General features: G+C 41.2%; 1 protein-coding gene across 1 annotated transcript; it reads right to left on the bottom strand.

Moving 5' to 3' along the window:
- Positions 1-436: 436 nt before the first annotated feature.
- Positions 437-16589, bottom strand: LOC147246200 (deubiquitinase DESI2). Its single transcript, XM_086182071.1, has 5 exons — positions 14031-16589; positions 10320-10392; positions 7820-7913; positions 7589-7730; positions 437-2308 (listed from the first exon to the last, which is right to left on the bottom strand). Exons 1-5 carry the CDS (start codon positions 14067-14069, stop codon positions 2063-2065), a joined length of 594 nt encoding a protein of 197 aa, XP_086038197.1. The 5' UTR covers positions 14070-16589; the 3' UTR covers positions 437-2062.
- Between the last annotated feature and the right edge of the window lie 35 nt (positions 16590-16624).

The following is a 16624-nucleotide window of genomic DNA, read 5'->3' as shown; positions in this document are numbered from 1 at the left end:
TTGTCTTTGCTAATCATTTGTATATGAATTAATAATCAATTATGTCGAATTTTTTATTTAGAATTATGGTTTTTTTCCCTACAGGTTTTAACATACATATTCAATATATTAAAAATATTTTGTTGTTGTTGTTTACATTCACTTATCCAATATTCTGGGGAAAAGCCTGAAATCAAATCACATGCAGTATTGTGGGTTTTTTTTCTTCATATAAGTACATAACATAAATATACATTAATGACAAGGCTCTATTGAAATTGGCTTTAAAAACTGTGGCCAAAAAAATGATCTGACAGAATACATTACAAATAAGCTTGGAAATGCTCTCAGCCTTGCTCACAATGACGGTTTTGTTTGACAAATGTTTCCATATTTTCAAATGTATCAATATTTTCAGCTGCAATGGAAGACACAAAACATTCCACCATTTCTCCATTTCTTTATTCTAGCACTATGTCATAATTTCTGAAATCGTCTTGGGTTAGGAAAAGGAAATACAAGGTTTAGGGTTAACAGAGTACAATAAAAAAAATACCTGTCTGATCTGCTCTGGAATACTGATCATTGTACAACTTATAATATAGCAAAATCTGAACACAATAAATACACTTGGTGAAATATAAGACTACATAAAAAAAGGGGGTTATAGCTTATTTAAGAATATGAAGTAAAAGGAACAATTCAGCTGCAGTTCATCAAGGTGTTCAGCAGGAATGAGATGACTGTTACTATTACAAGTCATGTGATTTCCTTCCTGAGAAAGGGACGCTGTCTATGAAAAAAACATGTCCTTTTTCACTGAGCATTTGAATTTAAAAAGCAAGCAACATGAAATAAATTGAGAAAAAGTTCAAGGAGACAATGTTGGTCATCACAGTCATAAACCACCATCAGTATCAGAGGGGGACTTCCACATCAATGGGGGTGTTTATAAACTAGAATAATTATAAATAATTTTGACATCACATTATTGTCGCAAAATCTTCTCATTGCAAAAAAACTCATGAAAAGATCCTTCAAATGCATCTGCATCTGTAAACATGTCACTGGTCAGTTCAGAACAGAAATGTGGTCTACAAGGAATAGATCAACATTTCTGCTCTGTCTCACTAAGAGTTATTTGAATGGACTCGTGTCTGCAGGATAAATACAGTCACCTAGCTCCTCTCGATTAGGACCAGTGACCTCTCTGCTGGTTGCCTAGCAACTGCATCAAGCCAATAGCCAAAAGTCAATAGTACATTTCCAATCTTGAAAGTAATCACTCCCTATAATATAAAGATTGATTGGATATAAAAGCGTAGAGAAAAACTGTATCAGGTTAGAAAGTCGATAGTTGTCAGTGTAGCAGCTTGAGTTTCTTTGTATGAGATGTTCACAAGTAGAAACTGGGCTGCCTGAGGCTGCAAGAACAGCAACTATTTAAGCTGAACAGTATTTGCCCTTGATTGGTCACAACTATCCATGATCTGGTTACACTGGCAGCTTAGAGCCAGTTTAAAAGGAGTTTGGATTACTTCTTTCTACAAAAAGAAAGAAAGAGACACAAAATACTGGATTAAAAGTGAGTAGCTCAGTAGTCAAATTCAGTCAACATGCAACATTTGAACTATGATCAGTCAAACCCTTTCAAGCGCCATAACCCTTTAAAATGACCAACTTGGTGAAACTAAGCAGATTTCCTGGTACTCACACCATCAGTAGTTTAAGATGTCTACTCTACAAAAGCAGCTCTGAAGGCAGGGAAGAAGGCTGACAAAGGTTTAGAAGTTCATGGAAAAAATTAACAATATCATCCTACAAATGTCAGGTCAGTAAGTGTTGTGGTTTTAGTTTGAACCACACTCGAGTGATCAAAACATGAGTGAATCCATGTAGGGAGGAGATGCAACATCTCTGTAGGTTTCAGGCAGCTGCCTCTTAATCAGGAGGCAGCTAAAGCTTTCCTGCCTCTCTGTTCAGAGGACAAACAATATGAGGTCAGGTGGTAGTTCCAGCCACTTTAGCCATAACCTTCCTGAAGGTTGCAGGAAGGCTCAGGAGTTGCTGTTTCTGAGGCTGTTCACACTCTTGTGTGGCGGCAGCTGTGGGAGGAGCCTGAGCCGCTGGCTGCGGCACCAGAGAGAGACGAAGGGTCTTCATCACTTGACTCATTCTGCTCCTCTTTGTGGAGGCCGAGGCTGATGTGGCTCTGCAGGGCAGCTGGGGTTAACCACTCCTTCGGAAGGCAACTCTGAAGGAAGGGGATGCAGGAGCTGAAGTAGGCCAGTCTGTTGACCCAGCGAGGGATTTCCCGTCCACACAGCAACTGAAAAACAGACACATATCTGATCATATACTTACCAGAATGTCTTTATTTCTGTTTATGTGTGAAAAGTTCAAAAGCTGAAATTAAGAACACAAATATCTATGTTTTTGTGGACCTATAACATACTTCAGTTTACAAATATGCATTCTTTAGTTCTAATCAAATATCAAAAATGGCACTCTGGCTTTTCCTTCATGCAACATTTGTCATGAGGTCCATCCCTTGCCTCATGCATGTTATTTGATTATGACTCAAACAGTGATAACCTGGTCGACATCATGGTACTATATCTAGACTGGGTTACTTGAGGCCCAGAGACAAACATCATACAGCTGCTTTAATCAAGAGAATCAAACTGGAGACTTCCCTTCTCAGGCACAAGCGCCTGCATCAATAATAAATATGTTTATCCATCTTTGGTGCCAAAATCTGTTTTTGAACAAAAGTGAGGTGAGAGATAAGAAATCTAGTGATTGATTCACTCAGATATGCAGGGCCTAATTCAAAGTTCTGCTCAGACTTCTGTTTGAATGAACAAGAGCAAGGACACTTTGTCCTGTTCACATTCTACAATAATTTCCCTTAGAGGTTAGCAAAAAACAGATAGTCATTTTCCTTTCTCATTTTCCTGATCCTTATTTGCCATTATTTCTAAATACTGATAGATTAACTGCAAGCCAGTATGTCCATGTACACTAGTGTTCATTGCTGTTTTGAAAGAACAGCATATGAAGTGAAAAACAGACTTTTATTTTGATGGATGTGATAGGATTTTAGGATTTTCACCATCCACTTGCAAATAGGATAGCAGTACATTTGCCTTGAGGGTATAATGTGTATATTTCAGGTCAGTGTCATTCAGGACAGATATTAGTGAACTGCTAAGATGAAAACATTTCTTTACTTACCTCATAAATGGAGCCCTGCTAATTAAGCTCAAACACAATTTGAGTTGCATAGGAATGAATCCCAAAACTGGGAATATGATAGTATTGTTGAACGTCGACTTCCCTCAACTCATAGCTCAATTAAGCTCAAACACTAGAGAGAAATGTTGGAATGAGTCCTAAAACCAGGAATATGATAGTACTATTGAACACTGAGTTCCCTCAACTCAAAGCTCAATTAAGCTCAAACACAATAGAGTCATGTAGGAATGAGTCCTAAAACCAGGAATATGATAGTGCTACTGAACGTTGAGTTCCCTCAACTCAAAGTCATTGGGATTTTTTAAATGGGTTTTCAGCTAAATGCCTGGTCTATGATTCCGACAAGCCTAAGATATTTCAATCTTATTGTTTTACACAATAAAATACATGAGAAAATACCAGACTAGGGAATTCTATGCTTTTATGTATCTTAATGAACAAATTTTAAACAAGACTACAGTGTGCTGTAGACTTTAAATGTCAACACAAAAGAAGTGCTTAGCTAGTTTTGGTGGTGTCCATGTCAACCACACTTGCTTTAGTTTGTTCATAGCATTAGGTAAGCTTCTACTTGTAATGATTGTGTTTACTTTTATTTTGAAGGATGCAGGTGAGCATTTTCCCTGTCCGCTAGCTAAAAGGATAGCAGTACCCTTGCACTGTGGGTGTAATGGTACAATTAGGGACTGAGCACTCAAAGCGCGAGAGCTCCCTTGAATTTCTGGACATTATTTTAATTCATTTTCTCCCCTGGGATGAATCGTGAAATTTATGTATTTTATTATTCTTGTGTATAGGTTTCTAAAAATGCCATGATGTGTCCCAAAGAAGCATAAAAAATTAGGTAAAGTACCATAGTTTCATCTAAATATGTATATGACAATTGATACACTGATAGATCAAGACAAGATCTACAAAAATGTGCTCTTGGACTTTGGACCCTGAAAATATCTAAAGGTCAATATTGTCTGTCAATCATAAAGTCATCTAATGAACAGGAAATTATATATTTTACACTGAGAGGTCCTGTATTTCGCCTGTTGATCAATTCCAACTCAAATTTGGTCAGAAACCCCCAAAGACCTTGGGGATGAACCACACAGAAACCTTTGCCTTTTTGTTACATGTTGAAGCCATGACATGGTAGCAAAGGCTGATGTTTCGCATTAACACAAGAAACTTTTAACTTCACTCTGCATGGTCAGATGTTCATGAAACTTCTCACACATCTGTTAATTATATTACAAATTTATCAGTTTCAAGCATATTAACCAAAAATGCCTCAATGGTGCCACATACAAATTTTGGGAAAAAAAATCTCTCTGCCACTGTTTTTCATCTACATGGGTGAAGGGTCTGGTGCTTTGTGGCTTGGGTGGCAGTTCAAGGCGGGGGCCTTGGCTGTCGGATCCTCAGGCATGGAAGCTGACTTTTGGGACATGTATTGTAACCTCTCAGTCGGCCTCACCTCAACACATAGCTCCGAAGTCCTTGAGAGGCGTTGGATTCTCTCTTCTGCTGGAGTTGTTCCGGGTGAGAGGCAGAGGGCCGGGGTGGGATTTTTGATCGCCCCCAGGCTTTCTGCCTGTACGTTGGGGTTTACCCCGGTGGACGAAAGGGTTGCTTCCCTGCGCCTTCGGGTGGGGGAACGGGTCTGACTGTGGTCTGTGCTTATGCACCGAACACCAGTTCAGAGCACCCACCCTTTTTGGAGTCCTTGGGAAGGGTACTGGATGGTGTCCCGACTGGGGACTCCATTGTCCTACTAGGAGACTTCAACGCTCACGTGGGCAATGACAACGTGACCTGGAAGGGCAGGATTGGGAGGAACGGCAGGCCCAACCTGAACCCGAGTGGTGTGCAGTTATTGGACTTCTGTGCAAGTCGCAGTTTGTCCATAACAAACACCATGTTTGAACATAAGGATGCCCACCGGTGCACATGGCACCGGGACATCCTCGGCCACAGGTCTATGATCTATTTTATAGTCGTATCATCTGACCTGCGACCGCAAGTTCTGGACACTCGGGTGAAGAGAGGAGCTGAGCTGTCAACTGATCACCATCTGGTGGTGAGTTGGATCAGGTGGCAGGGGAAGACGAATAGTGAGGGTTTGTTGGGAACGCCTGGCGTAAGAACCTGTCAGAATGACTCCCACCTCCGGCAGAGCTTTGACCACATCCCGGGGGCGACGGGGGACATTGAGTCTGAATGGGCCATGTTCCGCTCTGCAATTGTCGAGGCGGCTGTTGTGAGCTGTGGCTGTAAGGCTGCTGGGGCCGGTCGCGGTGGCAATCCTCAAACCCGCTGGTGGAGACCAGAGGTGAGGGGAGCCGTCAGGCTGGAGAAGGAGGCTTACAGGGCATGGCTGGCCTGTGGGTCTCCAGACACAGTCAACCGGTACTGGTAGGCCAAGCGGTATGCAGCCATGGCAGTCGCCAAGGCAAAAACTCGGGTGAGGGAGGAGTTCAGTGAGGCCTTGGAGAATGACTATCAGTCGGCTCCAAAAAGGTTCTGGCAAAACATCAGTCACCTCAGGGGGGAAGGCGGCAACTTGCCCACACTGTTTACAGTGGGGACAGGAGGCTGCTGATGTCAACTGGGGGGATAATTGGGCGATGGAAGGAATACTTTGAGGAGCTCTTCAATCCCACCAACACGTACTCCATGGAGGAGACAGAGTTTGGGGAGTGCTTGGGGAGGGGTCGTCCAACTTCTGGGGCAGAATCAGTGAGGCAGTTAAGCATGTCCGCGGTGGCAGAGTTCCGGGGGTGGATGAGATCCGCCCTGGGTATCTCAAGGCTCTGGATGTTGTGGGGCTGTCTTGGTTGACACGTCTCTGCAACATTGCATGGACATCGGGGCGTGCCTTTGGAGTGACAGACAGGGGTGGTGGCCCCCATCTTTAAGAAAGGGGACCAGAGGGTGTGTTCCAACTATCAGGGGATCATACTCCTCAGCCTCCCTGGGAAGGTCTACGCCAGGGTACTGGAGAGGAGGGTCAGGGCGGTCGTCGAACCTCAGATTGAGGAGGAGCAGTGTGGTTTTGGTCCCGGCTGTGGAACCGTGGATCAGCTCTTCACCCTTGCTAGGGTGCTGGAGGGGGCATGGGAGTTTGCCCAACCAGTCCACATGTGTTTTGTGGATCTGGAGAAAGCTTATGAACATGTTCCCAGGGGCACCCTGTGGGGGGTACTCCGGGAGTATGGGGTGGATAGCCTCTTACTAAGGGCCATTCAGTCTTTCTACCAGAGGAGTGAGAGTCTGGTCCGCGTCGCCGGCAGTAAGTCGGACTTGTTCCCGGTGAGGGTTGGACCCTGCCAAGGCTGCCCTTTGTCACTGGTTCTGTTCATAACTTTTATGGACAGAATTTCTAGGCGCAGCCAGGTGGTGGAGGGGGTTGAGTTTGGTGGCGGGAAGATTTTGTATCTGCTTTTTGCGGATGACGTGGTCCTCTTAGCTCCATCAGGATCCCTGGACGCCTCCCTCGGGAGGTGTTCCAGGCATGCCCAACCGGGAGGAGGCCTCGGTGCCGACCCAGGACACGCTGGAGGGATTATATCTCTCGGCTGGCCTGGGAACGCCTCGGGATTCCCCCGGAAGAGCTGGTGGAAATGGCTGGGTAGAGGACAGTCTGGGCTTCCTTGCTGAGGCTGCTACCCCCACGACCCGGACCCACCGGATAAAGTGGAGGAGGACGACAAAAACGTCCATTGGAGCCATGACATCAAACACACATAAAGTATGCCATTTTGAATTATGTCTGTTATTTCTCAGCAGTTCCAGACGTTGTACTTTAACAAACTCATGCTAGGGCTGTACATGATTCTCTTTCAATTGAAATCATTTATACTAAGACACCTTGGTGATTTAAAATTGTGAACCTTTTTAGACTGCGTGATGACAGAGCAGCAAACTTTGATCATTTGCCATGAAAACCACATTTTTTAAAAATCCTTTCCACCTGACCAGATCTATATGACACTTCAAATGTTTAAATAAACATCCCAGTCTAAACACATCTACAGGCCATTATTAACCCTTACTCGTAGTCACAACTGGTGACCCCAGGAAGTGAACTTTTTGTAACAAACATCATATGACTGACATCAAAATTGCAGTTTGCAGACTCTACTAAATCCACAGCAAGGTAAGGTATGGCCAGTGACTGCCCTCTGGCTCTGCCTGGTTGTTGCATGAAGAAAACATATGTGTCACTTCAATGTACAATAATAACATACAGTTAGTGCTCATCTTTTATCTTACTTATAGTTTTTTTTAATTATTTCTTTTAGTTTCTGTACATTACTTCTTTGCCCAACAGAAGAAATACATCTTTTCTCAGACTGACCTCAGACAGAGAGGAGGAGAAATGGTTGCAGTTCTTGTGCATGAGGTGGTAGGCATTTCCTCTGAACTCTTTGCCAAGTTCCTCCATGATTTTATCGATGTCCTCCTCTGTGAAGTCTGTGGTGCCCAAAACAATGGCCTCTCTTTTTTAAAAGCAGAGAGAAACACATCAGCATGTTCACATTAACAGGAGATTAGCAACGTCACTGTATGCTTAACAAAACTCACTCACTTGAATTTGAATGTCTCCCCCAGTTCGACGGCATTCCCAGGGTTGATTTCAAAGATGCCACTGAAGGGATACGGATGCCCCCCATATGCAAATTCTACAGGGCAAAGATGTAAACCACAGGTTAACTCCTCAAATGGAAGCACTAAACCACTGTAATTACACAGACACATGCAATTAATCATAGTCACACTGTGGTTAAATCATTAGGCTTGAATTACAAGCCTTTCTGCCCTGTTGTTACAGTAATATAATGGAGAGCAGAAACAAACACCAGGGACATACGCAGTAGATCAGCTAGGTTAGTTAAGTACTTTGACATTTATACATTGTATACGTTCCTGTAACTCTCCTGTTTGAAAACAAACAAACAGACCCATAAGGAAGAAAACACATTACCATCCAGTTGAGAGGTGTATAGAAACAATGGAAGAAATAAATTGGTATGATGTTCTGATATCAGAGGCATCACACACTCCTCTGAGGGTAGCAGCAGAAAGAGCAACTTGGATCATTATGAAAGTAAAAGCAGCAAATGATGGTGAAGAAGAGTTTGCTACAAGTAACAGGCTTGAAAGCATTTGAAATGTACTAAAGACTTAAACTGAGCTGTAATTATCAAAGATAAAAGTGTAAAAACCTGTAAGTTATATAATTGAATCTGTGACATGTTTTGGTTTTTTTTTACACTTTGATATAGTCCTTGTGGGTCAACCAGATCAACCTCACATTTATTCAGAAACACCTACATATCTTTGGATAGGTTACTAAGAGGCTGGGAATTTTTGTTAAACTGTGTTATTGTGGCAAAGTGGACAGTTTCTGATCTTGGGCCACAGAAGAGGAAATTGAATTTAAGTCATACTCATAATGCCACCTACTGGTTACAGTGAATAAACCTGATGTAAACACTTGGTCAGGGGTGGGCAACCATGTGCCATGGAGGGCCATGTGTATGCAGGTTTTCCTTTCAACCAAACATTTTAACAGGTGATTCCACTGAATAACACTCTTCTGTGGCTGACGGTGTGTTAATCAGTGGAATCACCTGTTAAAGTGTTCCGTTGGAAGGAAAACCTGCATACACACGGCCCTCCATGGCACATGGTTGCCCACCCCTGCACTAGGTGGTATAAAATTTTAGGTTGTTTACAAAAAAATCATTTATATCAAAATGACTCTGTGTTATATGGGTCCACATATGATATACAGTAAATGTGTATTCTCTAGTGCCACCTTCTTTTACAATAGGCTGAGTACACCTTGGCAGAGGTATGTGCTCTCTGAGTTCATGATAGATGTTTACTATTTTGCACTCTATTTTGAAAGTCTAATCATAACAATATGTAATACTTGTATGCATAGGCTTAAAAATGTGCCTCTTCAGAAAATGAATTGGAAAGGGCTACCTGAACATTAAATTCTCTGTAAATGCTGACAATTCCTTTATGGTCTTCAAGTATGGTTGGATACATATCCTCTTGAGCTGAGCTGGTGCCACAGTGCATCTTTCAGGCTGTGCCAGTTTCAGGAGACTGACTCTCTGATTGATAATAAACGATGAATATATAGAAGTAGAGAAGAAAGCTCACTTCAATGCAAACACCAAAACACAAGTAAAAAAGATATGGATTATTGCAATTCATATATTCTATATTATTATTTATCATATATTATTCAAGTCTGGTTTTAGTGCAATGATTCAAACTGACCAGTTCAAATTCAAATAAAAATCATTCAAATTCAGTTTCTAGTGGCACATTTTTCATCCTATACATCTGCAGCATTACTCACCACTGTAGCTGTCTATTACATGTAGTAATTTAAAAATAATATTATCTTGTAAAAGGATACAGAGATATGTGCTGGATACAGAAATGTATCCAGAAAGTTGTCTGAAGTGAAAACACAAACTAACAAACCTTACAGATAATAGGTCCTCTGTTTATTGTGTACAAAATACAAATCATTTCAGAAATAAGCCTTCATCAGCATGATAATGATTACTATGGTATGTATGGTCTTATATACACGCAGCAAGATTCATCGATTATAGCATCTGTTTCAAAGTATTACTTCAGTGGTTTCAACCTTATTTAAAATTCAATATTATTCAATTCAGGATGTAAAATGTGAGGCAAGTCTAAATGTATAGCCACAATTCTTGGTTCACAGAGTCAATATTCCTGGCTGCATGAGCATAGTGGAATTATCTGTGATCCAGTTTCACACTGGTTTCTGCATCTGTTTTTCCAAAGAGGGTGCTAGCAAAAGCACTGACACAAACACACACAAAAGAAAAATGCATCATGAGTCACTGGCGACTCAATCCACAGAAATGGGGTCATGCTACTAGGAGCAAAACTTTACATTAAGTTTTGAAAACTGGACTTCATGAGTGTAAAAGAGACTATTGTGATGCTCAGGTCAGTCCTGTTGGACCTGCAGACTGATAATTTACTCTGTCATGAAGATTCCACTGACATGAAGGAAACAGACCTACCTCGGCCATAGATCTCAATGCCTGAGTGGAAGACTCCAATACCCAAATTGGAAGTGTATTCATTTATCCAGTACTGGAAAGACAGAGAGGAGATTTAGTATCAATATAACTGAAATATTTTGCCATCAAAAGATACAATTCTATCAGATACAAATGATGAAACAGCATTGTACCAAATTTTATTACATAGTATCTGGAATTTGATGGTGCATAGTTTAGAGTCAGGCCACTGCTCCTGCGCCAGTAGAGATGATAGATAGATAGATAGATAGATAGATAGATGGATAGATGGATAGATAGATAGATAGATAGATAGATAGATAGATAGATAGATAGATAGATAGATAGATAGATAGATAGATAGAGCTGGTGCTCCACTGACTGCTGTTCACTTGCATTGAAACAACCAATATGCTTACATTTTACATTGAAGATTTACATTGAATCTTTGGATGATTAACCCTTAGGCAGCTGCCCCCTCGGGATCTCCCTTTGAACCAACTTCTGTATGACCTGCTAAGTCCCAGCACCACAGAAACATGCTGGAATTAAATCAGCTGTTGGAGCAGTGTCACTTCTGGGCCCACTGAGGACCTCATCCTCATCCTTAACGTCGTAGCAGTAGAGTGAGAAGAATCTAATACAGCACCTGGCCTCGTGTTTCCACTGTGAGGACACCTGGAGACACAACTCTGATTTTGGGCACATGATATACTGTATGTTACTGCAATTAATATCAGGGTAATTTTTTGCACCTATTTATTCGATTTTTTTTTTTTTTTTTGGTGTAAAATCTCTTTGATGCAGCAGTTCCCTTTATCCATAACTATTTTCTCCACGGGAGACTATAGATTAATCTTCACCTTCATTATCAGTCTTTTATGTGCTGCAGGATTATTTTACGTTCTCTCCTCCACCAACTGAACAGTTAAAAGCAAATGATGTCAAAAAAAAATAAACAAGTTTCCATCCATCCATTTTCTTCTGCTTATTCCTGTTAAGGGTCACAGGGGGGCTAGAGCCTATCCCAGCAGCTTCAGGCCCTGGACAGGTCGCCAGTCCATCGCAGGGCCAACACATATAGACAGACAACCATTCACACTCACAGTCACACCTACGGTCAATTTAGAGTATCAATTAGCCTAGTCCCCTCTTGATATCTTTGGACTGTGGGAGGAAGCTGGAGTACCAGAGAGAACCCACGCAGGCACGGGAGAACATGGAGACTCACACAGAAAGATCCCGTGTCCGAGCTGGGACTCGAACCCGGAACCTTCTTGCTGTGAGGTGACAGTGCTAACCACTTCACCACTGTGCCGCCCAATCAACAAGTTGTTTATCATATACTACAAATATAGCGGTAAGACCTTTATTAGTGTTTATTATCAACATGCCAGTAACTCCAGGTCATATTAAGCATCTGTAACTATCATGTAAAAAAGTAATCAACTTTATTTCAATTGCAAAACTTTAAGCGAAGACTTTCATTGAGTCAAAGCCAATTTTTATGCTATTTACTGGTGCAATTTCATCTTCTGTAGAGTCTGGATCTGTGTCAACACCTACGTAGCTATTGTTCATCTTATTGGCAGTAGTGATACTGTAATTACTGTAATGATGATTACTTCATAAATAATTTGCTTTCCAGTCCCATGGTTAAGGCAGAGGGCTGGCCACCAGAGTCTGGTTCTGCTGTTTTCTCACAGGAGAAATAGGTCTGCATAGAGCAAGGTCTTGACCTGCTCCATATACAAATTGTTGTGAGAAAACCTTAGTTATCAGTTGACCCTATGGAACCATTTCACAGAGATCTGTGAGTTCCAGGAGCCTCTTTTCCCTCACATATGTCCCTAGTCCTGGCCTGAGAAGCACCACACAAAGAAGAACATAAATTTTAAATGTTAAGTGGAAGCACACGTAATCCCTTAATATTCGGAACTACGAAATACTCAATTAAATATAGTGTCTCTTCTCTTCATATTGTTTTCACTGTCAGTATCAGGACCATCATTTTAGAGTGAAAAGGCATGCACACTTGTACATAAAGTATTTCAGATTATATTTTTACAAGTAAAATGTTGTTTTTCCTCCTTCAAGGGATGCTCTCGAGTAGCCTTCAGAGAAATCTAGAGGCTGGAGCTGGCGAAACTACAAAATGGAATGCAAATTAACCTTCAAGCACTACATAACTTCATTAGTTTTGACAAATTTATAAACTTATACATATATATACACACACATATATATATATATATATATATATATATATACACACACACACATATATATATATATATATATATATATATACACACACACACATATATATATATATATATATATATATATACACACATATATATATACATATATATACATATACATACATATATACACATATACATATATATATACATATATATATGTGTATGTATATAGGATAAGCAGTAGAAAATGGATGGATGGAGGGATATTTATAAACTCACTTGGATTAATGACAGCTAAATTATTCTTATTGATCACTACATTGATCATCGATCACTTAAATAACATAAATACAAAAATAAACATAGATGGACAAAATGTCCAGCTTGGATCTGCGATGAATTGTTAAAAAAATATATTGAGTCTGATTAAGAATGTAAATTGCCACAAGCATGGATGCATTTCATTAAATCACAAAAAAATTCTGTAAATTTTGTGGCTTTATAGCAATTTGCTGCATAATCTTCACAACGCAAATTATTCAGTAGTGCATTGTGAAAGCGCAAGGCAGTGGGCTCACGTCTGAATGGGTACGCTTGTCCTGTACTGATGTGTGGGTTTATGTGGCTGTGTGTATCATGTGAGCTGAAGGCACTGTGGACAAGGTTGGAGAGACTTTACTTCATAAGTCATAGTCCTGCAGACTTCATTTTATTCACTTAACTTTTTTGCCCTCACACTGACATAACACAAACATCAACTGTGAATCTAGGATCAGCAGATATGATTTTGTGGGCCGATGGTCGAAGGTCACTGCAACACATAACTGTCACAGTTTCTTTAATACAACATCTCAGGGATACATTGAGGAAATTTCTTCAAATTTGGTGTCCACTGGGAAACAAGGATGAAAGGACAAGTTTTTGCTGGTCAAAGGTCAAGTCTGACATCAGCTCAGATGAACATGACACTTATGCAACACCTAAAGGGAAATGCTTCAAGTTTGGCATAAATGTCCACCAGGGCTCAAGAATGAACTGGGACGATTTTGGTGGTTGAAGGTCAGTGTCACTGTGACAGGCCCATTTCATACAAAGGCAATACTGTTTTCTAACTTTAATAAAGTGACAGCTTTTAACAGTGGATTATTAAATAATGGAGTATGGTTTGACACCATGTTAAAATGAATATAATTCCAAACCTCTTCAACAGCTCATCTGTGAATCTAATTGTCTGATTCAGAAAAGAAAAACAGAATTTATGTAAAGATAATCATTAAGCCTTTTAAAATCGTTTATTGTGGGATTGTACACAGTGCAGTACACTGACAAATTTTCATGTAATATTTTGTTCAACTATGTCCATTCACACATCAAGATGGACCTACATTCTCTGATTTTGCATTAAATGCACATAACCCTGGTGTCAGATTACAAACATTCTCAGTCTGGAACTAAAAATAACAAGTCAAATGGTAAGAGAGTGAATGCAGTTTGTTGACCTTACCATATCATATACGTTGAGGATGACAGGTTCATTAGCCATGGTTTAAACCTGAGCTGCAAAGGCAAACGTGTCTACCCTCCACGTTGTGAGGTTGTCAGTATCTCCACACCCTAGTGAAGTCACAGGGCCACACGGTGGACGGCAGTTTCCTGCTGCAGGGATGGCTGCTACTCATTCCCCGCAGCCCACCCACTGCATCAGCACACGGTAAACTAGAGAAATATCCGAAGAACCGGTGAAGCTGACACACGATAAATGTCACTGTAGTGAGGTCAGGGAAGCACCATCTCCCTGCTCCTAAAATGTATGCTGCAGGCAACTGATGCTGACCGGAATAGCGAAATTAAAGCTTCCACGAGAGCTCACACTAGCAGTGGTAATGCGAGCCAGAGCAGGACATTAGGGGCCTACAACTGATGAACTCTGATGCGGGCGCCCTCCTGGCTTCATGGGCGAAGAGGCGACAGATAGGGCGGACGAATGTGGACGACGGAGGCGGAGTGCGGGCCATTTTCAGAATGTCAGAGTAGCCGCGAGGGAGGACGCCACGGCCATGGCGGTGGCTTACAGCGGATGAGGAGTTAACTTCACTAGCAGCATCCCTGCTCGGTGATGCTGCTTCTACTGGCCTGTATCCAGTATCCTCTTCTTCGGCAGGGAGGAAGAGGCACAATACGCCACGGCATGATTCCTCCAACAACCCCGTGCAGTTTCCCCAATCTACTCGATGAAAGCTTTTAAGCGTGATTTAGAGAGCCCCAAAACAGTCGCGATCTATCCGTGTGGAGAGGTTATTATCCAGCCCAGCCTGTCTTTCTTCCCTTCTCCGTGACTGGGACTGAAGCGTTTGATTACATCATTTCTGCCTCCGAGGCAACATCCTCCAACAGCTGATGTGAGACAGAGCTGCTGGTGGGTGTATAGGAGCACATTTTATTACAAAACACACCTCTTTTCTCATTTCTGCCAACTAGAGAAAGGGAAAGCAATAATATGCTTTCTTTGCGTCATATTTAGAACCACTGCGACAAATTTAACAAGCAGGCTGTTTTACTTTTGCAGTTATGTACATAAGAGTGACTTAAATTTTTAAAAGATTAAAATCAATTGAATTTATCTACAGATTCCATGTTTTGTGTTAGCGGAGTAATTAGCAAAGAGAATTGATTTAAAATTGCACAAACTACTTTTATTCGTTCACGTATTCAACATCAGCGTAAATTTCCATAACAGCTTATTGATATTATCATACAAAGAGCACATAAACTAGTTTTCATGTAGAGAGCATGTTTAAGGTTTAAAGTATTTGAAAGCGTTTATCATTCGCAAACGATAGGTTTACTTTTATTTTGAAGGAATACTAACTTCCGCTATTCTGCTCGTCGTCGGCGACTGCTTAACTACCGTCGCATGAGTACAAATTCTCGAATTACTCCGTCAGTAAGTAATGCATAAAAAAAATCACTATAAAATCCCAAGAACCGCTGCTCGTATTTGTGTGATACCTCATAATTTTATATTAGGCCTACTCACAGTGACCGTAAGCTAAAACTGTCTTCTTGAGTAAGTGTATTGTCAAACTTTAAATCGTCAAGATCTCAATAAATCAGCATGTTCTTCTGTGTTTTTTCGGTAGCTGATAGAACTTTGCCTTGTTACTGAAACTACTTTTCATCAATAGTGATATTTTATCTCTCCCTATGGACTTAACAGGATATGGTGAAACCTAGTTAAGTGGCTTGAGGCAAAGACAGAGAGCTAAAATGTGTACACATTTTTGAACACATAAGTTGAAAGGGGGTCCATGATGTGTATTCCTAAACATTATGTCTTTTTTCTTTAATCTGTGGTAGTTTAGCAATGGAGTTGCACGGTGGTGCAGTGGTTAGCACTGCTGCCTCATGGCATAAAGGTTTCAGGTTCGAGCCCTAGCTCGAGCACAGGTCCTCTCTGTGCCTGCGTGGGCTCTCTCTGGGTACTCCAGCTTCCTTCCAAGAGGGGACTAGTTTAATCAGATACTCGACATTAACTGTGTGGCTGTGAGTGTGAATGGTTGTCTGTCTATAGGTGTTTGCCCTGTGATGGACTGGTGACCCATCCAGGGTGAACCCCTCCTCTTGCCTGAAGGCAGCTTGGATAGGCTTTAGCCCCCCGGCTGACCTTTTAACAGAATAAGCAGTAGGAAATGCATGGATGGATGTTTAGGTAATATTAGTCTGTAATGAAGCGGGGAAATGCTTAGCATGGTAAAGCTAGAGACATTAAATGCAGTTGTAAATGGAAAAAGTTAAATGTTTCTCCTAGTAGTAAGGGTTCAAATAAATCTGTTTACATTAGGTAATGTAGGAGGCCAACTGAGGAAAAATACTGAAGTGGGTACCAAAATATATGATTACAATATTAATGTAAAACAATCTTAGGATAAGGTGACCACGATCAGAGTAGCATGGGCGTTTAGATGACACTCAACTTGCAGAGACTTCCCCTCTGAGCTGTGCTATCCTCCCAGAAGGAGCTGAGCGACAGAGCATCTTTGTAGCACAAAGCGGGGAGCAGATTGTGCTGGTCAAAACCACAGGCACACCTGTTCAGTC

Source organism: Aulostomus chinensis, chromosome 17 (genome assembly GCF_037954235.1).
Source record: "Aulostomus chinensis isolate RoL2024-O1b breed Wild chromosome 17, RoL_Achi_v1.0, whole genome shotgun sequence".
NCBI lineage: Eukaryota > Metazoa > Chordata > Actinopteri > Syngnathiformes > Aulostomidae > Aulostomus > Aulostomus chinensis.
The sequence above is the reverse complement of the archived record's forward strand: the minus strand, read 5'-3'. Positions and strand labels throughout refer to the sequence as shown.

What these genes read in the sequence shown, in the direction of transcription:
- LOC147246200 (XM_086182071.1), bottom strand. Translation starts at nt 14,069, where the DNA reads ATGGCTAATGAACCTGTCATCCTCAACGTATATGATATG. An exon ending in TCCTCAACGTATATGATATG is followed by an intron (nt 10,393 to 14,030) that starts GTAAGGTCAACA and finishes CTGTCTTTCCAG; the next exon opens with TACTGGATAAATGAATACAC. An exon ending in GGGGAGACATTCAAATTCAA is followed by an intron (nt 7,731 to 7,819) that starts GTGAGTGAGTTT and finishes CTTTTAAAAAAG; the next exon opens with AGAGGCCATTGTTTTGGGCA.